The sequence below is a fragment of the Colletotrichum fructicola genome (genome assembly GCF_000319635.2).
Source record: "Colletotrichum fructicola Nara gc5 chromosome Unknown KSG_Nara_v1_contig04, whole genome shotgun sequence".
Classification (NCBI taxonomy): domain Eukaryota; kingdom Fungi; phylum Ascomycota; class Sordariomycetes; order Glomerellales; family Glomerellaceae; genus Colletotrichum; species Colletotrichum fructicola.
In genome coordinates this window covers 2,375,962-2,401,743 of record NW_027094054.1, presented here as the reverse complement: position 1 = coordinate 2,401,743, position 25,782 = coordinate 2,375,962, and the positions used below count along the sequence as shown (strand labels likewise).

General features: G+C 54.3%; 9 protein-coding genes across 9 annotated transcripts; 4 read left to right on the top strand and 5 right to left on the bottom strand.

Moving 5' to 3' along the window:
- Positions 1-2,293: 2,293 nt before the first annotated feature.
- On the bottom strand, positions 2,294-4,635 carry CGGC5_v007495 (Kelch repeat-containing protein; the record flags this gene model as incomplete). The annotated part of the gene is made up of 3 exons (XM_032034166.1): positions 2,294-3,566; positions 3,621-4,311; positions 4,389-4,635. The coding sequence occupies 3 exons, from the start codon at positions 4,633-4,635 to the stop codon at positions 2,294-2,296; spliced, it is 2,211 nt and encodes a 736-aa protein (XP_031886666.1).
- A 1,591-nt stretch (positions 4,636-6,226) lies between these two features.
- CGGC5_v007494 (uncharacterized protein) lies at positions 6,227-7,468 on the bottom strand (the record flags this gene model as incomplete). Its single annotated transcript, XM_032034165.1, has 1 exon — positions 6,227-7,468. One exon carries the CDS (start codon positions 7,466-7,468, stop codon positions 6,227-6,229), a length of 1,242 nt encoding a protein of 413 aa, XP_031886667.1.
- Positions 7,469-7,954: 486 nt separating this feature from the next.
- On the top strand, positions 7,955-8,869 carry SYF2 (Pre-mRNA-splicing factor SYF2; the record flags this gene model as incomplete). Its single annotated transcript, XM_032034164.1, has 1 exon — positions 7,955-8,869. The coding sequence occupies one exon, from the start codon at positions 7,955-7,957 to the stop codon at positions 8,867-8,869; it is 915 nt and encodes a 304-aa protein (XP_031886664.1).
- Positions 8,870-8,972: 103 nt separating this feature from the next.
- CGGC5_v007492 (Uncharacterized protein) lies at positions 8,973-9,909 on the bottom strand (the record flags this gene model as incomplete). Its single annotated transcript, XM_032034163.1, has 2 exons — positions 8,973-9,738; positions 9,797-9,909. 2 exons carry the CDS (start codon positions 9,907-9,909, stop codon positions 8,973-8,975), a joined length of 879 nt encoding a protein of 292 aa, XP_031886665.1.
- Positions 9,910-11,066: 1,157 nt separating this feature from the next.
- Positions 11,067-11,934, top strand: CGGC5_v007491 (Protein AF-9-like protein; the record flags this gene model as incomplete). Its single annotated transcript, XM_032034162.1, has 2 exons — positions 11,067-11,307; positions 11,366-11,934. 2 exons carry the CDS (start codon positions 11,067-11,069, stop codon positions 11,932-11,934), a joined length of 810 nt encoding a protein of 269 aa, XP_031886669.1.
- Positions 11,935-13,657: 1,723 nt separating this feature from the next.
- Positions 13,658-15,810, bottom strand: MDM34 (Mitochondrial distribution and morphology protein 34; the record flags this gene model as incomplete). The annotated part of the gene is made up of 2 exons (XM_032034161.1): positions 13,658-15,034; positions 15,544-15,810. 2 exons carry the CDS (start codon positions 15,808-15,810, stop codon positions 13,658-13,660), a joined length of 1,644 nt encoding a protein of 547 aa, XP_031886670.1.
- Positions 15,811-19,081: 3,271 nt separating this feature from the next.
- Positions 19,082-20,369, top strand: CGGC5_v007489 (uncharacterized protein; the record flags this gene model as incomplete). The annotated part of the gene is made up of 2 exons (XM_032034160.2): positions 19,082-19,292; positions 19,345-20,369. 2 exons carry the CDS (start codon positions 19,082-19,084, stop codon positions 20,367-20,369), a joined length of 1,236 nt encoding a protein of 411 aa, XP_031886668.2.
- A 388-nt stretch (positions 20,370-20,757) lies between these two features.
- Positions 20,758-21,609, top strand: CGGC5_v007488 (uncharacterized protein; the record flags this gene model as incomplete). The annotated part of the gene is made up of 1 exon (XM_032034159.1): positions 20,758-21,609. One exon carries the CDS (start codon positions 20,758-20,760, stop codon positions 21,607-21,609), a length of 852 nt encoding a protein of 283 aa, XP_031886524.1.
- A 179-nt stretch (positions 21,610-21,788) lies between these two features.
- Positions 21,789-23,235, bottom strand: FUN26 (Nucleoside transporter FUN26; the record flags this gene model as incomplete). The annotated part of the gene is made up of 3 exons (XM_066151863.1): positions 21,789-22,910; positions 22,953-22,986; positions 23,048-23,235. 3 exons carry the CDS (start codon positions 23,233-23,235, stop codon positions 21,789-21,791), a joined length of 1,344 nt encoding a protein of 447 aa, XP_066008658.1.
- Between the last annotated feature and the right edge of the window lie 2,547 nt (positions 23,236-25,782).

The following is a 25,782-nucleotide window of genomic DNA, read 5'->3' as shown; positions in this document are numbered from 1 at the left end:
AAGCCGCTATGCCTCTTTCAACCCGTCCGGGGTCCATCCATATCTGAATATCGTGGGAACGTGGGGACCCTGATTGCCCAAAGGTCTTTGTTTGACAACGACTTTTGGCAAAGAGCCAGAGCAGAAAGTCCATGCTCGGTGTGATGGCTCTTTTCGCCGATTTTTGAAATTATCCCCAGTGATGCTGCATGTTGGCGTCAGCCGCCAACAAACATCCCTCGGCCTTCGTTATCCCGCAATCCTCCCCGCCCACGTCGTTGACTGCGGCCTGCAGTCTGCGTACGGCGACCCTCTTGCCTGCTCCCCGGGAACCACAAAGACGACGACGTCGTCGTCGTCGCCGTTGGGCCACGTCCGCTCGGCGCCTTTCCCATGTGGCATACCGCATACGCCTGCGGGCCTGGACCACGCAGCGGGTGCGGTTGGTCCCCTTGAGGTAAGGTGAACTCCAGTCATTGATCCCCTAGCAATGGTCCCGAGCACACTTCCCTTCCGGTCTCGCTCTGCGAAGACCGGCGAGCGATATCGGGTTGGCTTCTCTCAGGTTCATTTCCACGAGAGAAAGACACGCATTGTGTAACGGACATCCTCGGTGCCGAGGGTTTGATTCAGAACCTCGGGTCGTACGGCGGTATTATCGCCTATAATTTTCACCGTAAGTTTTTTTTGATGTACCCGCCCGCGTGTCTCTGATCTTGCCAAAATGTCGTCGAGTTTTGACTCACAAACTGCGGCGATCACTCTACGCAGCCCCTGCAATGACGAATCGTGGGGTCGAGGCAGGGACTGGGCAAGAAAGGAAAAATATTAGGTAGAGCAGAAAAGAAAGAACACCCAAGCGTCCAAGACGCAACGCGCCGCCGTATTCGCATCACTGGATTAGGCGCCGCCCCCCACACCTCAATTGCGAGCACGACATCCACATCATGATCTAGCCCATCCTTTCTTCTTTCTTTAATCTAAAAAAACTTACAAGCAGGGGAGTCGCTGTCAGTCTGTTTTGTGGCTTTTTCCCCGGCGATCCGTAAAAGCGAGAGAAACGGCATCGCGGTGTCCGTCTCGTCACGCGACCTCCATATGATGCGATTTCTTCTTGTGTCCCAAAGTCAAATCGCGACCAAGACATTGTGCATTGGCACTCCCATCACGTAAAAAGCGCCAACGGCATCGCAATCGCAATCGCGTGCTTCGCTGGTTACCTCGCTAATGAACGGTACATTGTGTTACAGTGCGCTCTTGTGACACAGACACCATCACCGATCATCGTGACATTTGGGCAGACGAAGACGTCCTTTGTGAGCCAACGTCACGGAGTCGGTGGGAGGGGACGTAGCCCCATCGGACGCAAGAAAGGCTTGGCTTTCTCGGACCCTGGGTCGTCGCGTCGTCGTCATCCTGGACCCTGATGACCTCAGAGAGAGACCCGGATGGTGTGACTACGCAGGCAACTCTTGCGTCTTGGTCTTGGTGTCAGAGGGTACGTTCAGTATTGCTGTAGATGATCCCTACTTGGTCCATGGTAACTAGTGTGCCGGGAGAGAATGTCCCTACTGTTGAACCATCTTCCCACGTTGACTCATTGATAAAGCAACCGGGACCTTAGGTCCGGAATAGCTTGCTGAAACGTGCATCGATAGGGGCCTCTAACTTCCACGAATATTCCTTCTCAGCCCAAGCGATATGCTCTTCTCCGGGATCTCGTTGAAGGGTCTGCCAATCTGGATCTCTGAAGCCAACACTTGGTCTAAGACACATACAGTATAGGGGAACGCACCGCCTATCCTACTTCCTCGAGACAGTACCAGCGCGTACACTTATATGATGAAGCAGTAGAGCCGTTGTCAAAGCGGCCTCGATCCGCAAGAGATCATGGAAGACGGTGCTAGATACAGGATTGGGATACCATTCTTGTCCCTGATAGTATTGTTCAAATGATGACATCCGACTCCTGAAGTGTAACCGAGTCTCGTAGTATTGTGAGAGATCGCTGGATATGAGCTTCAAAGCTACGGGAAAGAATTCACCATCCTCTCCAAGGAACAGGAGTGGCGGAAAGTATGTATTGAAACCTCGCATTACCTCCCCATCAGTTATCACACTGCGCCCTTGACGCCCCCAATCCCAGTCGCCTCATCCAAACTCCGAGTGGAATCTTTTCGTAAAAACAAAGGAAAGAGAAACAGCAGCAGGCTTAAATACTTTGTAGGACTGACTTCGTGACAATAAACACATTTGACCCAAGTCACGCATGCTCTCGCTAATGTACCCAAATATACATCGTCAAAGGCCCTTTTCACCTGTTATAGAATGTTTGGTGCCTCGAATTCCCACCACCCGCCCGATCATCATCCCGGTCCGCGCTCAGCTCCTGCGGCGACCCGGGCAACTCCGCTGGTGGCGTCGGTTGGACCTCCACCGGAGGCGTGGGATGCGCCGCCGGTGATTTTCGGTCTCCCATCGGCGGCGTATACACCGGAGGGGTCCCGTGCTGGCTACCCGGATGGCTTCCGGACGCGACTTGAACCATGCTCACCTGCGGCACCCACATGTTCCCATTGGCGTCGATTTGTATTTGGTTCGACAAGGTCACCGGGTCTGGAAAGTAGGCTTGTTGCGGGGGGTAGGTTACCGAGGACGAGCGCGTCATCGAGGAGCCTGCTGCTGTCGTCGCACCGGAATGGTGCCCCCCTGAGGGCGGCGGTGGGGGAGAAAGAGCTGTTGCGACTGCTGGAGACTCGGACGGGAGTTCGACGGGCGGTCCCATGTAAGGCGGGACCGTTTGTGCGGATTGCGGCGGCGGAGGGGAGTGCGGTGGTGGTGTGAAAGGGGAGGGGTGGTAAGGAGGTGAGTATGGCGATGCCGCTGGGCTCAGGTGCGTTGCCGGTGGGGACCAAGCTTCAGACATGCTTTGTGTCTGCGTATGGAATGGTTGGCCTGAGCTCGAGTTGGGAGGGTTGTGATATTGCTGGCTACGGCGGCGACGAATGAGGCAGAAGCAGGCCAAGCCGAGCAGGATGATGACGGCGGCAGCTCCGACTGCGATGCCGACGATCGCACCGGTAGAGAGGGACGAGCCACTGGATGGAGCGGATGTAGCAGAGACCATGCGGGTGGGTGTCCTGAGCGTGATTTCGGCTTGGTCGGCCAACATGAGGCCCAGGTCTGCGGTATTCCAGCCGGCTGCGGGAGATGTCTTTGTTGCGCCGCCATTGCCGTTGCCGCCTATCACGGCAATGACTTCATCTGGAACCGAGTATGTCGTCTTATTCGGGGAGTAGAGGTCCCAGATGCTCTTGTTCTTGTTCTGTTTGCCAAGGTCGACGTTGTGTGTCCCCCATTGCACGGGGTAGTCACAGTCGTTGGATGAAGGGAAGGTTCCGCCGATGATGATCATTTGCGCGCGGCCTGGAACGATGTTGCAGGACAGAGAATGGTGAGGGTTCGAGCCTGTGCCGTTTGTGGAAGGGAACATCTTGACCCATGTGAATGTTGGGAGGGAGAGAACGTAGACGTCGTCGTAGCCTGCGCCAAGGACTCCTGGGACCGTTGCTCCGCCGTACATGTAGCTTTGAACATGTTAGTGATGGAGATTAGAGGAGGAAGGAAAGAAAGAGCCTCACATGTTGTAGGAGGATTGGTCCGCCGACCATGTGACGCCTGCGCAGAAACGCCGTCTCATCTCGGGGATCTGGCCTGTCGCCTTTTGCGTGTACCATCTGCTGCTCAGGATGTCGTACATGAAGATTGTGTCCATCGGCTGACCCTCCCCTGTTCCGTTCGTATTGAAATCCTGAATGCCGCCAAAGTAGACCAGCATCCCGCCGCCTCCAGCAGGTATGTAATGCAGACTTCCTTCAGCGCGGCGGACGTTGTCTGGGCCAGTATTGTTCGACCAGCTGTTCGTGTCCATGGTGTACTTGACGAGCCCGTTAGTAGCAACTGGTGGACCTGTTCCCCATCCCGCGACGGAGGCGTTGCTAAGCCAGCCGCCATAGTAGTACGCTTCACCCCTCGTGTCGACAGACACACCAGCTCCGTAGCTGACTTTTGAAATGGGAATGCCGGACCGTGGTGTGCCGTATGATGTCCAATAGTTATTGATGATATCATACGACCACAGATTGAATGGGGATGGGGGTTCGGCATTGTGCTCGCCGCCAAACAGATAGAGACGCTTGTTGACACCATCGGCCCATAGGCCACCGCCATTGGTGTTGGGGATTGTTCCGTTCTTTGAGAGGTTCGCAAATAATGGCGGCATACCCACATTGGGGGCTGACTGGGAGAGGTCTTGATAGAGGAGCCATGGATCTGAATGGTGTTAGCGAGACTTCTTGAACTATGCGATCTTTTTAGGTTGAACTATCAGCGACGGTAAGTGGACGTACTTGAGTAGTTACTCGGATTCTCGTTTATGTTCCAGTTAATGAGCCCCCCATCGATGTACAGTTTGCTGTCTACAACAGCTGTCTGGTGCCCGAATCGACGACAGAAATTGTTGACGGGATCTTGTTGTCCGATGGCCGGTGCCACGAGTAACAGAACGGACGCACATAGCATAGACGTCTTTGATCGGACCCCTAACACTCCTCCATCCCGGGCTGTCGATCCCTCCCGGTCTGGGGACGGGCCCATTGTGAAAATATGCAATTATTTGGCGTCCAGTCGGCAGTTCAAAGTACGGGGTGTATCGAACGCACGGCAGGCAAGGGAGGAAAGTAAGTGGGGATCAATAGGAAACGAATAGTCGAGAAGAAGATGAATTGTTCTGCGGACCAGAGAAGTACGGCTCGTGGATAGCGTATTACTTCTGCAAACTAGAAAGGAAAGATCGTCTGGTAGGAGCGAGCAATGGAATGCTGCGCGGAGATGAACGTGGTTCAAGGGAGAAATGTGACGAGGAACACGACCAAGGTTGAAGACGCAGAAGGATTGCAAACCTCCAGAAAATAACGGAACTGCCCACGAAAGGAGTTCAGGCTAGGTCTGCCCAGAGATATGATCCAGCTCGGAGACAAAGAATTGAATCGGGAACAAGAGAGTGCGCAGGCTTGGCAAGCTAGGAGTGCCAGTCAACCCCACGACCAGAAGGCATGAAGCCAGACCGGATCCAGACGGGCGGCGGCTCGGCTGCAGCCAGAGGCTGACCAGATGTGAACAGCGAGACAGCTGGAATTCTAGCCCGGGACACCATGCCTCTATCGATGTAGCTTGCTTTGCCACGTTTGGTACTCTGGTTGTCTGGTTGTGAGTGAACCTGACTCCCGGGTCAAGTGGGGGACGGGGAGGCGCCTTGAATGTCAAGCAGGACAAGGCCTAGATCGAGATGATCATCGACTCCGATGATTGTAGTTTTCCTATTATGAGGATCAATAGCTCGTCCAATATTTGAGTACCAGGGGTTTCCGAGCCCAATGCCAACGCCCAAACATGCCGCGAAGGCAGACGAACAACGTTTGAGACAACTTGCGGTGAAGCAGCTGCTAAGCAGGCACGTAGATGGGATTTCATGGCTTGCGCTGCAGCTGCGTCAGCCTCCCGGGAGACTCAGGTGCCAAAAAAATGAAGTGGTAGCAAATCAGACAAACGGGAAGTCCGTGGAGGCTTAAACACGAACGCGGCCTTAACGCTGTGTCTAGAGAAAAGGCGGCTCAAGCTAGAGCTTGTGAACGGTACGTACGAGGTCCAATTGGAGAAGTGGTCTGGAGAGTCCCGCTTCAGCTCACTGGAGCAAAGTTCCGGATGGGATGGAGTTCGGGCAGCCACATGGCACTAGATCCTGCATCCGGCAATGGGCGTGGCAGGGCTGAGGCCGACGGCTCAAAGAGGAGCGCGACTTCGCTTGTTGGCTGGGTGAGATAGTAGTTCACGACGCGGGCGGGAGCCGTTGGAAGGATAGAGCAGTAGCAACCACTTTTGACTAATTAGCGGGATGGCAGGGCTCTGACGCCGAACAGTTGGGTCCGAACTTTGGAGTTGAAGTTTCCATTCAGTGGCCAAGGAAAGATTTCCACCGAACCGCGCGGTTTCGTTCTTCCCATTGATGTCTATCTCTTCTAAGGGTAGCGCACCCTCGACTCATCGGTTGTTCTGGAGCTCTATTGATTTGCATGATCCGTATTCCAGCAAAGGTTGGAATTGCATCTCGACGACTGCCTTGACAAGACCTGACAAGGGGTTCAGCCATTTGTCCCTTTGCGATAGACTGTCCTTGCTATCGTCTCCTTCACTGTCCGCTTCGACTATCCATGTCGACCATGTCTTGTGGCAGAGGTCTGACTGTTGCTAATAGTTCCTGGTAGACATCGTTCAGCTCCTGCTCGTCGGGCTTCTTCTCGACTATTTTCCGGAAACACGGTTTCGTCTTGTCGGGATTTCCTTTCTTTGGAGCCCCAGTCAAGATGCGAAAGATCTTGAATTTCCAGGTTCTGAGATTCAACCGGGGGCCTTCAAAGCTCTGCAGGTCTGAGCCGACGCCAGATTTCTCTTGTGATTCTCTTAATAGTACCTCCTTTTGAAGGATGCGCATTACTTCAGTGATAACGACTGGCTCAACACCGTACCGATGGCTGAAGGCGTGTTCGATGTAGTTCTGCAACCCCCAGAGCTTGAAGGCTCCAGCGCAAAGCCTCAGACCCTCGTGGCAAAGGGGGAGACCCATTGGATAGCCGTGCAACTCGCAGCGAGCGTTGAAGCTGTTGATGATGGGCAGCAATTCGATGGGGCGCTCCAAACGACAAAGCGCATCTGATATAACCGTTGCAATAGCGGTGGCGTTATTTGCGATTGTCTCATGACTTTGACCAGACGTTAGGAATCTCGAGAGTAAACGCTGAAACTCTCTGGCATTGTTTGGTTCCTCTAAAAGTCGTGAAAGCTCTTCAGCGCCCAGTCGCCATGGACGGGCGTTGTGCTTTCGGTGGATGAGCCACTCTAGAAGGCGCTCGTCGTCTTCACAGACGGATAAGGGAATGCCATTTTTGTCGACAACTTCGAGTTGAACACTGTCAACGTCTTGGGTCTCGCGCCCTGAGCGTTTGGGGGCTCCCTGAAGAGCAGCAGTCATGATATCGAGATCCGTGACACGCCATGGTTGCCAGGACTTGCTTTGAATGATCTCGAGCTTCTTCTTGGCGTCCTTATAGTCGGCCTCAAGTTTGTCGATGCGCTTCCCCATGGCATCCTTCCTTGGATCTGACTTCCATTTTGCGGTCTGGGCCACTTCTTCGGCCTTGTCATACGGTCGCGTGTAATTGCTCTCGTAGCTGTCCAGGTCCAAAACCGCCTCTGTGAGCTCAAAAGGCTTCCACCATGGTCCTGGTGTAGGGGTGCTGCGTTTTCTCAGGTGAATCCTTGGTCGTGTCCTTTTCGTGAGATGAGCAGTAGAATGAAACGGAGCTGCCGCGGCAGGAAATGAAGTTGTGCGGCGAAGGCCTTGGATGCCACTCGCACATCTCAGAGGGGGCATAGCTGGCGCGCTTGGCTAGCTCATTGGGTGCTCCGAGCCTAGGTCAGTTTTGGGGATGAAGCTTTTCAAGGACACGCGATGTTGCTTGAAAAATCGTCTGATTCTGGGAGCCGCATACTACCGAGGGCGCGTCTAGGTGCTGAGGGGAGACTGGACGCAGGGGGTGTTGGGGCGCGACAGGGATGGCCCGCCTGCGGAGCCGCGGGTGCTTTCTCGCAGGTCCCGTTGTGGCCTCCCCCCATACGATCCACAGCGGGTGGGGCTATCTGTTGTTCCGGTTGAAGCACAGCCACAAACAGTGCACCGCACCAGCCACATACTTTGAAGGCTGGAGATTTTTCGGAGGAGCGTCACGGCTTTCGTCACCTGGCGCACTTCAGTTCTCCAGTGACATCCCGTCTCCAACCAAGACCCCAGCGAATTTCCACCATTTGCGATCAGCAGCATAACCACGACTTTCCCGATCACGTTCTCATAACCATAAATATGCCTCCTGCCGCTAAGAAGAGAAAGACCGAGCCCAAGGCCACCGCCAAAGAGGAAATCAAGGAAAACGCGCCGGCAGAACCTGCCGCTACCGAAAAGCCTGATGCTGAGGAATCTACCGCAACAACCACAGAAGCCGAAGTCCCAGAATCATCCGCATCAAACAATGCTGTGTCAAAGGCACAAGATCGCATGGCGCGCTTCAAAGCCCTCAAAGCCCGCGCCAAGAGCTCCTCCGACCAAAATTTCAAAGAAGCGACGCTCGAGTCCCAACGCCTCGCTACAGACCCCAGCCAACTGGCTGCTATCCACCGCAAGCAGGCCATAGCCTCGCACAAGCTTCTCAAGGCCGATGTCGAGGACGCCGGTGGTGACTTTGAGCGCAAGCGCGCGTGGGACTGGACCATCGACGAGAGCGAGAAGTGGGACAAGCGCGTGAAGAAGAAGGAGGCGCACCGCGACAACAATGCGTTCCAGGATTACACTGCCGAGAGCAACAAGATTTACAAGCGGCAGCTCAAGAATATCACGCCGGATATGGAAAAGTACGAGAAGGACAAGATGGCCGCCATCGAGCGCGCGGCGGCGTCTGGTGGACTCGACATCGTCGAGACGGAAGACGGAGAGCTCATCGCGGTGGACAAGGACGGGTCTTTCTATTCAACTGCCGACTCTACAACATTCACACAAAGCAAGCCCGACAAGGCTGCCATTGACCGACTTGTGGAAGACCTCAGGAGAGCTGAGGAGAACCGATTGAAGAAGAGGAAGGACCGCATGGCACAAAACGGCGACGACGGCGACGTCACATACATCAACGAGAAGAACAAGCAGTTCAACCAGAAGCTGGCACGCTTCTACAACAAGTACACTGCGGAGATTAGGGACAGTTTCGAGAGAGGAACCATGATTTAAGAGCCGGATGTTGAATTAATGGGAGTAAAGGCGCGCGGGGAGCCTTACGGCCTCTTTGGGGAATGATACAGTCTATGACAACTTTTAGAATACATGACATGCCCTAGAGCATGGTTTTTCTCCATCCCTTGTTCGCCAGCTCCTCGAGCTCAGGCACTTCGATAGGCCCCTGAACCTTGGTGTCATCCAGTGCCTCTACGACTGCCTCTGCCACGGACTCCACAGGCAAAGGCTTCACACCGCTTGCACCCATGAAGCTGCCCAACACGCCTCCAGTCAGCTTGTTGAACAGAGCACCAGCGCCCGTCATGGCAGCTAGAGGCAGTGTGAACTTTCTCGAGCTGTCGTACATGAAGGGCGGCCTGGGGAAGATACCACGCATGCGCGGGAATTCGCTGGCAATTGTGCTTTCTGCCTCGCGCTTGGTGGTGATGTACCTCGCCGGTAGTACAGGCGCACCTCCGGCGGCAGAGATGTAGACAAATGCTTTCACGTTCTCGGCGTTTGACTGCTTGGCCAGGGCAATTGCGCTGTCGCGGTTCATGACCTCGTAGGTGAATTGGTCCTTGGGGTTTGTGGGTTTGAGGTCAGCGCCCTCGGGGCCTTTGAGGGGGTCGACGCCGCGGTCCTTGACGGGGGCGAAAGCCTTTTGGAGACCGGAGATGGGTGACTCCTGGCCGGAGACGACTCCCTTGTAGTCGGCCTCGAGGAGAATGCCCATGCTGTGGACGACGAAGTCGGCGCCCTTAAGGAGCGGTGCATACGTTGCGGGGCGGAGCATATCGGCACGCTCCCACGAGACCTTGTGTGCCCATTGAGGAGGGGCTGTTGATGAGGTCACTGCCTGCCACTTGGGTTCACCTGAGCGGCTGCGGAACGATGTTAGAGAAGATGATCAGCTGGATGAAGCCCTATGGGAGGATGTACCTGATTGACGTGACATCCCAGCCTCTCGCAACGGCATACTTGCAGATCCTTGACCCGAGGAAGCCGTTTCCTCCGCAGACCACGAGCTTCTTGGTGACGGCTGATGTGGACATGGTCGTAGTGTGAGAAGGTATGAGCGGTCGACCAATTGAGGGGAAATTGGAAGAGATCACGAGCGAACAGAGCTGGATGAAAGCCAATTGCTGTTGATTAAGATTGAACCCCGAATTCGGCGTTAGTGTACCGACAATCGCATGCCAGTTTCTTCCGAGAGTGGTTCGATGCCGTTCCGGGCGCGGTGCAAAGTCATGAAATCATCACCCGCCCCGAAGCTCCCCCAGCTCTCCATTGAAATCTTCCAGGGTCTTGACGCAGGCGTGCGCTTACAGGGGTGCGCAGCTATATTGGAGCTTGTCATTGGCCAGACCCGATTCGCGTTGGCTGCGCCGTCCACTGTGCCTGAGCTTGGAATATTCTATGGGACGGACGAACCGACCTAGAAGAAATGCACCAGACACATCAGACCAATGAGTGTATACTGAGATGTTCGAAGCATCACGAAAGAAAGATCTCAATACTTCGTCCAGACGCTTCTTTAACTATTATCACTTTGTAGAAAGTCATTGACCGGTTCTCGATTCCAGTGGAGACTCGTCTATGACCTCATAACCAGCGCTGGATGCCAAGCTTAGTGTAGAAATTGAGTACCTCTCCAGATTGTACTCAAGTTCTGTCCTTCGGGCGGTCAGTAATTTCAACCTTTCACTTTGTGCATTCTGCGTTTCTTGTGGGTTAGTTCCCTGTAAATGCATTTGTAGATGTATATCACACGCCTTCAGAAGGTCGCAGAAGCACACAGGAAATGTAGTAAAAAACAGGCGGACTCATGAAAACAGCCAAAATTCGGTTCGAAAAAACCTGCGAACGCCATTGCCTTTTGCACAACACCCTTATTTCCTGACTTGCCGCTGGATGAAATACGGCGTCGCGTCAGAGTTTCCTAGACTCGGCAACAGATTCGATGGGGAAAGAGCGAGGGGTGATATTTCTGGCCCACTTTAAAGTTGCGCACCTGTAAGGCTACCTGAAGGTACTTACCTTGTCTTTCTTCGCCTTGGGGCGCGACTGCAGAAACCTTCCTTGCGACAACTCATTTTCCACCATGTACATCTTCGAACACCAACTTTAACGACAACGATTGTCTCCTTAATACTGTATCGTCACACAAGACATATCAATCCATCCGAGTATTCCGCAAAAAACCGCAAAGATGGCGCCGCCCAGCAGCCTCGGTAAACGCGTCAAGGGCACCCAGATCAAGCGTTCCTTCATCTACGGAACCACTGCCCGACCCTTCGATCCCGAGCGCAATCCGAAGCCAGAGGGCGTCCCTGACGACCACACCCACTCGTGGGAGGTCTTTGTAAAGGGTATTGACGACACAGACATTACCTACTGGCTTAGAAGAGTCCAGTTCAAGTTACATGAGTCCATCCCCAACCACGTGCGGAGTGCGTTCCCCCCTTCGCCTTTCCTACTAGGCTGCGAACCTTGCTAACCTCAACGAAGTGATCGACGGCGAACCCGGAAAACCCTTCATCATCCATGAGACCGGATGGGGAGAATTCGAGATCACAATTAAGATGTACTACGTGACCGAGTCCGGCGAGAAGCCCCAAACTCTGTACCACAATCTCCGCTTGCACCCCTTCGGTAGGACCGATGCCGAGAAGGAACAGATGGCCCGCCAGAACAATGGTGAGATTACCGCGTGGAACTACGAAGAGCAGCTCTTCAATGAGCCTTACGAAGCCTTCTACGAGATCCTCACCTCTGGAGCTACTCCAAAGGGCCATCCTGTTGGGAAGGGCGGCAAGGGGAAGAACAAGCCGATTCCTCCTCTGCCTGAGAAGACGTCTAACGTACAAGTTTCCTGGGAGCGGAGTTCCCTTCTGCCCGCGGTAAATAAGCCAGGACAGCCCTTCAGTCTCGAGACGGAGCAGATCGAGGTTAAGAAACTCGCAGAGGCCAAGGCCAAGGTCCAGAAGATGGCCGAGAAACAGCTCGAGATTCTTAAGGAGAGGGAAGCATTACTTGCCAAGCTCAAAGCCGAGAACGCTGCTGCTGCGAGCAGCTAGAAGCCGCCCAGCGCAAAAAACAAGGGGCTCTTTAGGAAACGACGCAAGACCGACGAAGCCCAACGAAAGCAAGACGAAAAGAAGGTACAGGAAGCGAAGCAAAATCTGCGGAAGATCCTCGACTCCTAGATTGAAGCTGTTGCTGCCGCAGTGGACAGCAATATCCTGTGCCCGCAGTTCGATTACTCTGTGGCACTCGCGTCTTGCGGCGACAGCGAGGCTGACCCGTGGAAGTTAGGCGTCCTTGACGTGGCCCAGAACTTCGTACTCGACAGTATTCATGACTATGCGGCAGCCCGTTGGCCTCATGGGCTGAAGAGACATTTATATCTTGAAGCACTATTGGACGAGCATCAACAAGGATGTGCCCGTTTCTGGAAGAAAATACTTGACAGCAAAATCCGGCGGATGCTGGACAGTGCGGTTGACCACGAGGAGCAGGGCGACCACCATCTGCCACGGGGTGAAACCTCCGAGCAGCAGCCTATCGCAGCAGAAATGTCACAATCTCTTACACCTGAGACCGTAAAATATTTACGGACGGTGTCATCTCAAGCTCTGTTATACATGAGAAGTTGCAGCAGCCAGCATGACAACAGAAGTCAAATCCGACTCTTGACAGCACATGATGTGCCTGGGCCTTCTGCAACGCGTCATTTTCCGTATCCTGCGCACTCGAACATCGAACGACGTCGTCCTGAGGTTCGTACATCGCCGTTGAAGCGATGCATCTCAATGGAAGACGTCGAGTTGTCGAACAAAAAGGCAAAGATCGAGTAGTTGTCACAGGCTGAGCATATAAATAGGCTCGGCTTAGCTTGTCGATGTTTAATGGTGTGGCGAATCAAGGTGTATCGATAGCATGCTTCACAGACGCAATTGAGAAAACAGTACTATGCTTAGAAGATGGGAGTTTGATTCTTCCGACATGTCTAACTGACATGCCTTTCGCCATGGGTCTCTCTCTGTCGAGCCAGGCTTTCGCGCAAAAAAAGATACTCAATGTCTGTCCACAGATTCCGTCTGACCCCCTTTTCCCCGCTCTTTCGAATGATATCAATGTGATTTCCTCTCCTGGTCTGCAGCAGCGGCTCCTTCCTGCTATTGTTCCACCTCCTCTCTCTGTCTATCCGTCCTCCGCGGACGTGACTCTGTGCATATAATTCCATGACAAAAGAAAAGGGTGTAAAGTTTGGTATGTATGCGTACGCGCCTTTTCGAGGACGTCGCTAAAAATGGGCTGATGATGCCGTGATAAGGTAGTAGCAGCAGCCGTAAAGTTTGGTGTGTCTCTAAAAGACTGCCGTTCGTCATGTCATCAGTTCAGTCGTGGTTGGTGGCCCCCCGAATCCCAACCCAAAGAATCCAAAAAGCGCAAAACAAATTCGACGATGAGGGGGGTAGCCGTGGTTTCTCCAATCTTTGATTTCCCCGTCGTTGACAAAACAAACATTCTTTTTTTTATGATCCCCTCCCTTCTCCTGTCGAACGCCATGCGGATATACACATTAACACTAAAGCAATCAATGGTTTGGCAGAGCCTTTTGTGTTGTCTCCGCTTGAAAAAAAAGGGGAAAAAGAGAAAAGCTCCCCAAACGCCTTGCGAGGAGAAGTCGATGGGACAGACGATAAGGAAAATGCTAAATCCAGCAGAGTGGATGGGTAGGTGGTGATCTTTGTACGGTCGTACGTTATGTTCACCTGCTATGCGCAGGTCTGTTGTTTAGGTTGAGGCTTCGTAGGCCGGAGGGGGAACATCCTCCCTCTCGTCCCACATGCCTTGCTGCTGACGGTTCTTCTCGTCGTAGACACGGCGAGCAATCTCTCCAGCCATCTTCATGATCCAAGCCTGCTCGTAAACAGTCGAGTTCTCGCCAGCAGCGCCCTTCTCATTGGGATAAGTCCGAGCCTTGTCGGCTGGCTGTTGGGCCGTCGGAGTAGTCTCCACATTGAGGGCGCTATCGAGTTTGATAGGCGCACTGGGAGCCTCGGTGGGCGGAGCGTAGAAGTTGGGCTGCAAAGGAGGCCGGGAGTGGAGTTGGGGTCGCTCGACGGGGCTGAAGCGGACCTTGCTCGGCGTGGAATTGGCCAGCTCTGCCAGGGCCTCCTCCTGTTCAGGATCCTCCGCAATGGAGCAGGAAGTGAGGGGTTCGGTCGAAGGGCCTGCCACGGAAGCAGAATCAGACGCTATATCCGAGTAAGTGTCGCTTGCCTCTGGTGTGGACACCTCGCTGTGGGTGCGACGGAGGTTGACGACTCTGTTCTTCTTCTTCCGGCCTGCATACGATTTCGATCTAATGCCAGCTCCCAGAGACAGTCCGGTGGTCGCCGAGTTAAGGCTCACCATGGACGGCCGGGATGGCAGGTGACCGTGAGCTGCGCTACCTGTGTCAGAGAATGTGTACGTGGTCGACGTCCCAGCGAACGAGTTCGTCTTGGATAAGCTAGGGGTCGCGGTTGGCGGGGTACTGTTTGGTTCAGACGCTGCAGGTCTGGTCCAAGCCCTGAAAACTACATCGCGGATACCCGGCGTGAAGAGGGAGCAGGTGCGATGAGAGTCGTTCAATGCAGCTAGTCTCAGCAGGTTCTTCTGCGAGAAAAGTGATTGGACCTCTGGGCCGCCCTCTAACGATAGTGACGACACGTCGTTCGCATCGAGCAGGTTGCCATTCGCGTCCACGGGGTCTAATGGGGGGCTAGCCAAGGGGTCCACTACGGTCTCATCAGTGTTCTCCTTGGACGCATCCTCGTCCTTTGGTACTGCATCGGGGCACCATAGGCGGAGAGACAGGCGGTGAATGATGGCGGGGAGCTCGTCCATCATCAGATTCCTCAATTGGGCCTCGATAGTCCGCTGCAGATAATCGCGCACAAACTGGATCGAATCAAAGGTCGAGGAGACCTTAAGCGATTCTAGCGGGTCATTCCGGAAAACCAGGGTGAGCCCCTTCGTCCTGGAAAACACCAAGATGATGAAAGCCGAGAGCTTGATCTCGGACAAGGTGATTGACAGCGGGATTGTCAACCCCGATGCCGCCGCCAATGGCTGGGGCGATGTGAAGCTTGGCTTAGAAGATAGGTAGGTATTCAGTGGATTTGCCTGTTTGTTGATATATTAGCTACTGCTATGACGCACGTTCCATTTTGGTAGGTCCGTAGAGAGGTTAAGGACGCGCATCCCAGCAAGGTAATTTCAGCATCAATGCAAGGACGCGGGTAGGGACGAAATGTTTGATGAGTAAAAAACAAACACCGGGATGTCTGGGGTAAGTGCCGAGGGATAGGCGAGAGAAAGTTGGGCAGTCTAGTAACCGAGCTCATTGACGATGGTTTTGGGAGCAGCGTCATTGAGTCTCGGCTATGTAGTCGTTGGCGGGGCTCGCGCTCATTCCAAGCACTGGCATGGGAATGGCATCGCGATTGAAAATGCTCGATGCAACGAAGTCGCGCTGGAACGGGGATGCGTCGGGGTTGGATTTGTGCATGTTCGTCGGGTTGCGGCATTGGTGAAGTCATTGCCGCAGCCGCGGCACCGAGCTTCGCCTCCAAAGCTGCGGGTGCAGGGAAGGCGGGAGGAAAAAAGCCACCAGAAAAAAAAAATCGGCATACCTGAACCCGGGTCTTCAACGTCAGGAAGGCGTCGCCAGAATAGCACATTTTGAATATTCCTCGGAATCTATCCTCCGCAATGTCGCCAATCTCAAGAATCTCCAGCTCGGGGGGCACGGAGCCCAGGTTGAACTCGGTAACGAGGATGTCATCGACGATAATCGGCGGCTTTGGAGACTTGTTCAGGGCAGTTGTGAGCATCTCGCGGGCGCGCTGATAGAACTCGGCGTCGGCCGTCAGCGGCGACCAGTTGAAGTTGAAGGCCATGTTGAAATGGCGTTAACTGCAGCCAACCATCGAAGGGTGATTTGGTGTAGGCCGTTCGGCCGGGTAAAAGTAGGACGAAGTCGATCGGAGGGGGTCGCTATGAAATCGGCATTCGACGGAAAGAGCTCTTGAGCTTTGTTCGCAACGGTTTGTCGGGAGGAATAAAGGACGGACTCGTTGAGGAGCAGAGCAATTAGAAGGCGAGAGTCCGGGGAAGACCAGCGGGATAATATGGGGTGAGTGGGAGGAGAAGGAGGGTTGGTTTGGCGAGGAGGCAGGTCTTGGATGTAGATCGGGGCGAGCTCTGTGTGGTGGTGGTGGTGCGGTGCGTGTGTGCGTTTTCCTCCGAATGACGCTGGTCGGGTGCGCTACGAATACACTATTGTATTCGGGAGCGCCTCCCAAGATCAAGGGAATACTCGGAGGTAAGTGGTGCGGTGCGGGCTTAGCGTGAATTTTTTTTTCCCTCCCGCAAAATTTCTGATACTTGGGAAACCGGGTGCTGTGACTGGTCGACTCCTGCAGGTGTCGCGTGCAGGGAGGTCGACTGGAGTGGGGCGACAGAAGCGGTGGGCACCGTCGGCGCCCTGTGTGAGTGGTCGGCGCAACGGCTGCAGCGTGATGGGCGCCCCCAAGCCACGGTTAAGACAGGAGGAAGCCCTTCCAGTTGGTCTTCCAAGTTCCATCGGCGGAGGGGGGGATTCACACCTCAGTGTTTGGAGGGGTGTGTTCCACTTAATTACAGTGGTTGCAACCTGCTTGTCTGGCAGCCCGGCTGGCGCGTAGCACTGAGGGCAGGCAGTGTTTACAGGCCCGTCCCTAGGTGCGTTTTTGCTTGTGAGAAGGGCGGTATGAGTAAGGTAGGGGCAAATTGGCCATCATGCAAGTCACCCGAGGTTGGATTCTAAGACAACGGGCCAGACTAACATCTGCCATCTGCCATTTGGCACACACCCACGAGGCATATCGCGGCGGGCAGCAAAGCGACGGAGAAAGAACTAACAGAAGAGATCATGACGGTCGCCGATTTAGAGTTGGGCCTCGTTTCCCCAAGCGCGAACCGTCTGTGGAACGGGGGTGTCGCAGAGACTCTTCAGATCTGTCAAGCTAAAATCGAATCAGCCTTCTGGGACCGTTTGGCGAAATGAACCCGCCGATGGCATGGCATGGCTTCTTCGCATCGCATCCGCATCCGCATCCCGCCGTGTTGGTTGGTGCCAGTGGCCGTTGCAGCCTTGGACCGGTCACGAGGGGTGGAGAGTCAGCAAAGATCGGACGACGTCGACAGACATGTGCTTGACATGATCCGACATCAGGGCACTTTACGCTCTAAGCACCGAAAAAGCATGAGATGACTTTGCAGGATTCTCGAAAACTGCCAAACTCCAGGAAACGCCGCCGTCCCCTTTTGGTGGACGCATCTGCATGAAGGCTGAATCTGGAAATCAATTTGGCATGGGCTGGTTTGCTCCATCTCAGACCATGCTCTCTCTCCCCTCCTGCATCGTCATCTTCCGTCTCCTGGACTGGGGGATGAAGAGATGCGCTCCACGGCAATACTCCGTGTAACAATAGCAAGGCAGACGCCAGGCCGGGGAGGTGTTCGTGGCCCCTGTAGACTGCTGGAAGAAGGATCAAGGACATGGACAAATCACGTCCGACGATTCGCTCTCGGGTCTTGCAACCTGCCCGCCGTCCCGGCCATCCCTTGGCCCCGAGGCGATGACTCTCTTTCCCCTCCTTCTTGACCGTCGCCCAGTCCGACGCTTTCTTATCCCATCGAAACCTCCTGTCAGATCTGCTGCAGTTCTCCCGTCACCCACGGCCCAATACGACCTGCTATCTACCTACTTTCAACGTCCAGCCAGTGCCGCTCGTCCCTTTCCCCTCACTCTAGGCCACTCATCCAGCCACCAACGGCCCTGTCCTTGGATCTGCTCTCCGCAGTGGTCCGCTTATCGGTGGAAGGGAGCCAACGGGCGACGCCGCAAAGGAAGAAAACGACGCAGTCCATGGATGCGTTCTGGGCCGCCGGTGGGGACTGACACGAGCGACCAACTGCACAGGCCATTCTCGGTCCTCCTCCGGCAGAGACCGGCCGGCACGGCGCCTCGCTTTTCTAGAGTGCTACCCAGATTGCCAGAGCTGAGAGCGTGCCTTGCTCTCGCCGCAGGAACTCATGTATGGAATGGAAGCATGTGCATGGGGCGGACGCTGTGCCGATGGAACAATTGGACCATCTTCCTACGTATGCACCGTACTCGGCCCCTCAGTCTGCAACGGGAGGAGATGCGGTATCCAGTGATTTCCAGTCCACTAATAACGACGAGCCTCTCACGAGACTCTGGGGTAAATTTTAGCGAAAGTGAACAGCCTCACACGACTGCTCGCTCTGCACCGACCACTCGTCCCGTCCTGTTCAACGCCCAAAACATGACAAACACGCCAACGCCGACGCCTCCTTGCGGAAAGGGTGTCAGTCATTGGCCAACCCCTCAGCGCCTGCTGAACCAAGGAAGAGCCTGTCTGCTACGGTTGTGTCGACGGAAGCTCAGCTTGCCAGCGCCAAAAAAGCCAGCTTTCTGCTCCACTCCCGGAAGGGGAAAGTCTGTCGTCATCCTGGGATACCGCTGACTTCGCAAAGACAACAACAGCCCATGACAACAACTCCCTCGTTGCGCCGCAGCAACAAATCGCAGATGGAGACGTGTCGATATCGCTCCAAATTTGCTGAATCTATCCAGGAGGTGAAGTCGGGCCAGCCGCTGTCGCTTGCCGTTCTCGCTGCCTTCGTCTTCGGCCCGAGGAGGACAGTCTAGGTTGGGTTGGGTTGGCTGACATCTGTGGTCTTACCTTACCAACGTATCCTGTGTCCATGCTGGATTGGCCAAACTCACTCAAGATAGCAGGAAGATCCAGGTCGAGGTATCGTTTGGACGGGCAGTGTCGGCTCCGCATTTCACCTTCGGTCTTTTTCTACCTTCGTCCCACGGTTGGGAAGGACCTTCCACTACCCGAGTTGCCATATCCTCTCAACTTGAACCATCCACAATGGGCGTTGCTTCCTCCGTCCTGGGTAAAACATTCCTCAAAGCGGCCGCCACCTAACCCCCAAAGTAGGTGGTTTCCTACGGTATCTAGCTTTTAGCCTCCGGACTCTCCCTCTGGCATCGTTTTCCCGACAACATCATCTCATTCTACGACAAAGATTTCGCCTTTATCAAAACCCCCAGACATCGCTTCACTGCCTTCTTATCTATCTATCACTACCATGACTACTATCGCGATGGTACTCCCATTCGCCAACCGCCCGCCGTTCTCGTTTGAGTTGACCAGTGCCAGAGATACTAAGTATATTGGCCACTGGCTATATGTCGACTATGTCGCTGAGGGGGCTGCGAACGTCGTTTTCAAAGCCCACTTGCCACCATATGCCGGAAAGCCCGACCCACGCGACAAGACCGATGAAGATCTCCTCAATAGTAAGTTATGGGAACCGTTGCCTCCGCTCGCTTGTCATTGACTTATTCACAGAACTTCTCTTGAGAGTGCCAAAGGCACCCAAAGATCCCAACAAGCCGTACCTGCATGCAGGCTTGCAGTTAAGCTACCTCCAGAAGTTCATTCTGCCAATTTTCGACAGCCGGAATGACCTAGTTGTTGCGCACAGACTGGGGAAAGGCAACAAAGACATCATCATGAATATGGTGAACCATCTGAAGGCTTTGGATACCATTCCTCCTCCCAGACGGCCTGCCAAGTTTCGAGGGGACACAATCGAACCGGGTGAAGAATGTTTTGTCGCATTAGTTGAAGACATGCGACCGAGACCGGGTGAGCGCGCTGTCGAATTCAAGCCCAAGTGGCTGGCTCAGTCGCCGTCAGCACCCCCGAAAGCCAATACCTGCCGGTGTTGTGCTCTCGCATCCAAGAAGTATTACGACGCCAACAACCCCCAAACCGCCAATAAACCCAGTCACAAGGTGGAGGGAGGTGAGAAGACCAGCGATGACAAGGGCAAGGGCAAGGCCAAAGCCAAGATCGATTCTCCAATCAAGGAGCAGCGGCTGAGCCCGGACAACTACCCCTGCCCTCTCTGGCTCGACCCTGAGAGAGAAACACCTCCAGGCAAAAAATCCATCCGCGCTGCGGCAATCAAGAAGATCTTCAAGGACGATGAGAATTATGCTCGTCTGTACGAGCTCCTGAAGCAAAAACCCACACTCAAGTTGTTGAAACAACATCAACTCTCCAAAGATCCACTCGGTCCTCTCAGAAGAGCAAAAAACATTACCGACGTCGATTATGGCATAGCCATGACGTTGAGGGACTGTTCTCTTTTCGTGCGATACCGTATGAAGAAAGAAAAGAAGAAAGACGGCACCGTGAAGGAATTGAAGGAAGTGGATGATGCGTCTTTTGAAGCAAAGCTGGCTGACCTGGACTGGAAGAACATTGAGTGGAAATTTGACGAGTGGCGCGCAAAGGAGCTCGCCCTCGTCGAAGGGGAGTGGTATACTGGCCGTGGCCAGATGAGGAACTGCGCGCTCTGGAACTAAGGAGCTCGACACTCCGGAGCCCTCTCCTCTGTAAAACAGTGTATAATTAGCAAGTACAACAGTGTAATGTAATTCAGACGCAAAGGCCGATGCGGCCCGTACACATCCTTGATGAGGAGAAGAGACTGATTGTGATGCCATGATATCTCTGGGACAACCAGCAAGCCCCATAGATTAAGCTCAATTGCAAACTTCACACAAGGACCATCGCGTGTTGATCTGATTAAGTAAATTAAAATTGCCCACCTCGCACCCGGTCGGATCCAGCGGCATGACAACAAAATTGACTCGCGCGAGCAAAACAACAAAAGCCGAACCATCAAGTAGAAATCATCATCAACGTCGCATTCTTCATGCCATATCACCAGCAAGCGACACGCACATCGACATGCGCTCCGCACGAGTAAACGTCAAAGCCGCGCTGGCCGCGTACCGCTCGCACGTGGCATCCCGCAACCGCCAGGTCCTGGAGGTCTACGTGCCCTTCATCGCGGCTGCGGAAACGGACCTCGACGACGGCGAGGACCTGGACCGGCTCCGGATGGAGAGCCTGCGGGGCTTGCTGTCTGCGGACGAAGACTGCTTCGCGGAGCTGGGGATCTCGACGCCGGGGGATGTGCTGGACAGGTATGATGCGCTGGTGCCGCGGTTGGGGCTCGACGGGGTTACGTCGCCGCAGGCGCGGGAGGGGATGAGGAGCAAGATGTGGGGGGAGTATTTTGACGTCGTGCTGAGGGAGCTGAGGCGGACGTGTCTGGAGGAGGTGTGGGAGAGCATTGGCGTGCCTGAGGAGCTTCGAGTCCTGGCGGAGGAGGTTGATGCGGTGGACGGGCCTGGGCTCGCGAAGGACCGGACTGCGTTCTTCTGGTGGGGATTAAGGGACAGGCTTTGGGGGACGGCGGCGGCGGGGAGGGAGTTTGAGCGCAGGACGGCGGAGAGGGTGATGATGCCGACGGAGGCGAAGCAGATGAGCGGGCTGGGGCCCGGATGGGAGGTTGCTGGCGGGTGGGAGCTCGGGGAGGGGAGGGAGGAGGGGTGGTTTTGTGCTGTGTATTGCAGACGGGCTGGGGATGAGGGTGGTTGGAGGTGGAGGTATACCTTTGTGTCGCAGTGGGTTTACTCTTCACGGGTGTTTGGATCGGTGGCGGAGTTCTTGGGATGGTATTGCACGTTTAATGAAGGGGAGTTGCCGAGGGCAGAGGAGTTGAACGCGGATGACATCTTGGCTGGTCTGTTCTGATTTTGGCACTTCATCCTAGGTGTTCGTAATGTTTTATACCCGAAAGGAGTCGTTGCTCCTTGGTGTAAGAATATGTTTCTACGTTGATATCAATAATCGTGATCTGTCATGCTATATGTGTATCCCGAAAACTCCGTCCCAATTCAATAATGCATTAACCAAGTACACCATAGTATCTCCTAAATACCAGCCGCCGAGAAGCTGAGGAGACTGCCCGTCGTCAGGCCAGCCACCAGACATAATCCCATGAATCCTCCCGTGGCCTCGCGCTCGCCGTCCTCGACCCATTCGCCGGCCGCCATCATGCAGCTCGAGCCGAGCCAGCCGTTGGTCAGACCGAAGAAGAACTGAACGACGACGAGGTAGAAGAAGTCGCTGCTGATCACCGCACCACGGCCGCCAATGTTGCAGAGGAGGTACAGTGGCAGAAACCCTAGGCGGGCGAGACTCACGCCAAAGAGGGCCGCGGGGCGATGGCGCAGGGAGAATGGTAGGATGGTGGCCATGCGTCCGGAGAGATCTCCTAAGTTCCATGCGAAGAAGGCGAGGGGAATGAAGGCGGCCGGACGGAAAAGAGCGCCCGCGGGGGACTTCTCGTCGCCCGGGTACCTAACGGAGAGAATCTTGCCCGTGAAGACAGGGAAGAACATTGCGACGGAGAAGCACATGAAGATTGCGCCGGCAAGCCAGTGGAGCTTCTTGAGCAGCTGGAAGGGGGAGACGACCTTGCGGGCGGCGCGCTCGGCTTCCTGCACGGAGTTGAGGGACTCGGCCATGTTTTCGACCATGCGGGCTTCGATGATGTGGTTGTGGCGGCGGACGAGGGGGACGAAGGCAACGAGGGCAGAGACTGAGACGGCCACGGCGGCGAGAAAGTAGACAAAGGCCGAGGAGCTGGACGCCTGGATCGCGTCTGTCTCGTTGGCGCTGTCCTTTTCTGGTACCGCAAGGACGGTTATGACTTGCGCGATCGGGGGCAGCACGCCTGCAACACCTTGGCCGGCCATGAGGGCCTGCATGTACTCCGGACGGTTGAAGGAGGCAGCGAAAGCGAAGGCGCCGTTTTGGATGAGGCCTGTGGCCCAGGAGCTGGACGCTACCATGAAGAGGATGAAGGCGAGGTAGGCGCCCGGGGTGACGTCGAGGAACATCGACGTGGAGGCCGTAAGAAGGGAGAAGATTCCCGTGTTGAGGACCAGGGCGAGGTTGATACGGAAGGGGTATGAGGCGGTATATTGGATGTTCGTGAGAATGAGCATCGCGGTGAGGTTGGTCAAGGTCGATACGGTGAGGATCGCAGACTGGAAGTTCTGTTGGATCCAAACGTCGGACTGAAAGCGGACCTGGAAGTAGGGAGCGGCGGCGAGAAACATGTTCCTGTGGACCGTTAGAGTGCTGTTCTGGACACTATTCAGAAGACGAGCGGAGGATGCCGTACCATGCCCACAACATCGCCATACCCAGCCAGGCGAACATCAAGTACTCTGTCCATGAGAAGGGCACCTCTTCTTGACCCTCCAACAACGCAGAGCCCTCGAGCTCGCGACCTTCCTCTGCTAAGGGCTCATATTCTTCGCGATCGGGCTTGCTGGACTTGCCCAGGTATTCTCGAATGCGGTCCATCATCACTGCTCGGCCCTGTCGGCTGTTTCGATGTCGGAGAACGAGTGTTCGAACAAGCTCGGCGTTTGGGTATGGCGAGGAGCTTCGAGTCGCCGGCAGTAGAGTGCTAGATCAGATTTGACCTGTCTGTGCTGGAAGAGCAACGGAGCGTTACGTTTCGATGTCGAAGGAAGTCAGGTCGCGCCCGGCGCCGAGGTTCGGGGTTGTCGCCGTTGGGGACCCAGTCAATGCCCCATCCGTCGCTCGTCCAGGTGCGGATCGGTCGGCCACTCAGTATTCCTTGACAATAGACGGACTCTGGTCCAGATGCGTTGGGCACGAGGACAAGCGGGTTCCGTTGGGTAGGCGTGTGTTGTCTTGAGGTCGGAGACAAGCAATCATGTGCCGTGTTCACCAGATCGTTCGTCGTCCACTCAGATGGGGAATGAAATCGATGACCACGCGCCGTGCAGCTAGACTGGGGTACGGGTTGGTCGGGCGTGGGGGGCTGGTTGATTACCTCAGCATGATCTTGCTGTAGCCTAACGGGTGCATGCAGAAGCACCTGGAGATCTGACAAGCCTCACCCCTGGAAGGATCTCAATCTTAATTTACTCGAACGAACTGCTGTTCACGTCGTTCCTCAACGAAATCCTGACCAGTTTAGTCGACGAATTTCAGTTGCCCTGCACCAAACTGCGGGCTTGAGACAACCGAATTCGAATTTCTTTGGGTTGATTGCTTCCGATTGACACGCAGTTCAGGGTTTGGTAAACGAGTCTCGTCAGTGTGGGAGACTCATCCGTGTCATCGTACCAAATCCGAAGTTGAGCGGGCCACAAGGAACTTCATCTCACTTCAAACCTTCAAGCATGATATTCATTATCGTGGATGCGATGTGCTCAAAGTTGCTGCCAAATCAATGCCGAGTGCTTCACATAGTACATGGGTTGCTTTGCTGATTTAGGCTACGTACTAGTCATCTAGGATAAGTGCCACTTGCTGGAGCTCGGAAATTTAATTGAAGCTTAATCCAAGAGACGGACCACATTCTTTGTGCCCATGGCGCTGTACTCCCCGTACTGAAATGGCTTGAGGTCATGTTTAAAACTCCAGTGACGACGATAACGACTGTGATGGAGACGACGATGATAGTAGAGACGATGTTGGAGATGAGAATAGAGCCTGCAGGAAATAGATTCCATAGCATACCTAGTAAATATAGGAGATCTCCAACTGTTTCCACGTCTATGCTCCTGCGCCTGGATCCGCTAGAAACGCGGACATCGCAGGTAGGAGCAACCTGCTGGCCTCCATGCTATCCTGCCGTACGTGAGCACACCCGGTAGGGTTTATCTTTGTCTCCCGTCTCGTGCTCTTCACCCAAGCCCGCAAGGCCAAGTGGTCTAGTGGTTAACGACTCGTCCCGTTGATTCAGAACTTGGTAGAAATTCATACTGACGTCCTCTAGAATTTCGTAGGGTAGCGGTTCGATTCCGCTCCTGAGCTTTTTATTTCATTTTATCTTTCAGGCTCGTCTCTTGCGCGATTTCTATCCTCTGCTCCCTGAGCTTCTCGTATGCAGGATATGCGTGCACAAGACCTGGCGATGGTCTCGGTGAGCACTGTCGAATGTTCCATCACCAGCTTCACCTTAATCCCAAACTGGCAACAGGCTCCAGGAGGCCCATTCTGCGACCTACACGTGATAGTTAAGCGATGCAATGCAAGTATGTTTTGCATATTTGCGATATCTCTATAGCAATTTTGCTCCGCTTCGAGTTTTTAACGCACCAAAGTGCCTTCCACGTGATGCCCTTTTGATGCGACGCAGGTATGTCGTGCATTATTTTTTTGACCGCCATCTCAGTGTACTCATTCTGAGGCGTCACCGACCCGCTCACCGAGAAAATCAATTACTCCAACCGTTAGCTGCTTCGAGTATCGAAAATGAGGCGGAATGGGCATATTTGGTCGTAAGAAAAGCAACCGCAAGCCTAACGTTAGGTATGCGTCAGACAGCCCCCAACCCCACGGAGCTTTTCTTCTTCCCTACGTAGCACACGGATGCTATGCACTGGCTCCCGAAACCCAGATAAGACCAGTACCGCAGTAATATCGGAGGGTTACAGCGGAAAGCTTGACTTTGCTTTAATTCTTCTCGGATCAACAGAGCCAATACGTATGTGCTCCCAATCTACGAGGTAAAAACTCCCGATGTAGTGGTCGCGGACGTTTTACGGTACCAACGCATCCACACTTCCTCGAATCTGTAATTGCCGTTGAAGAGAGAACATGTGCAGAGACATGTCTCTCGACATCCAGCCACAATATCTAATTTGCGCAAAGTGTTTTGGCCAAGAACTTGATGGGCCAAGACCAGCAGCTGCATATTTGTAGCGACATACATAAGCAGGCTGGGTATATAGATAATCAGATCATGCGTGAGTTTGAATAGCGAATAAGAAATCCCCAGCCGTCTTTCTGCATGTCATTTTCTCGATTAGCTTAATTTAGGAAGCACATCCATTGTGTAGTTGCGGGCGAGATTCCGGCAGGCTGGGTGTGTTG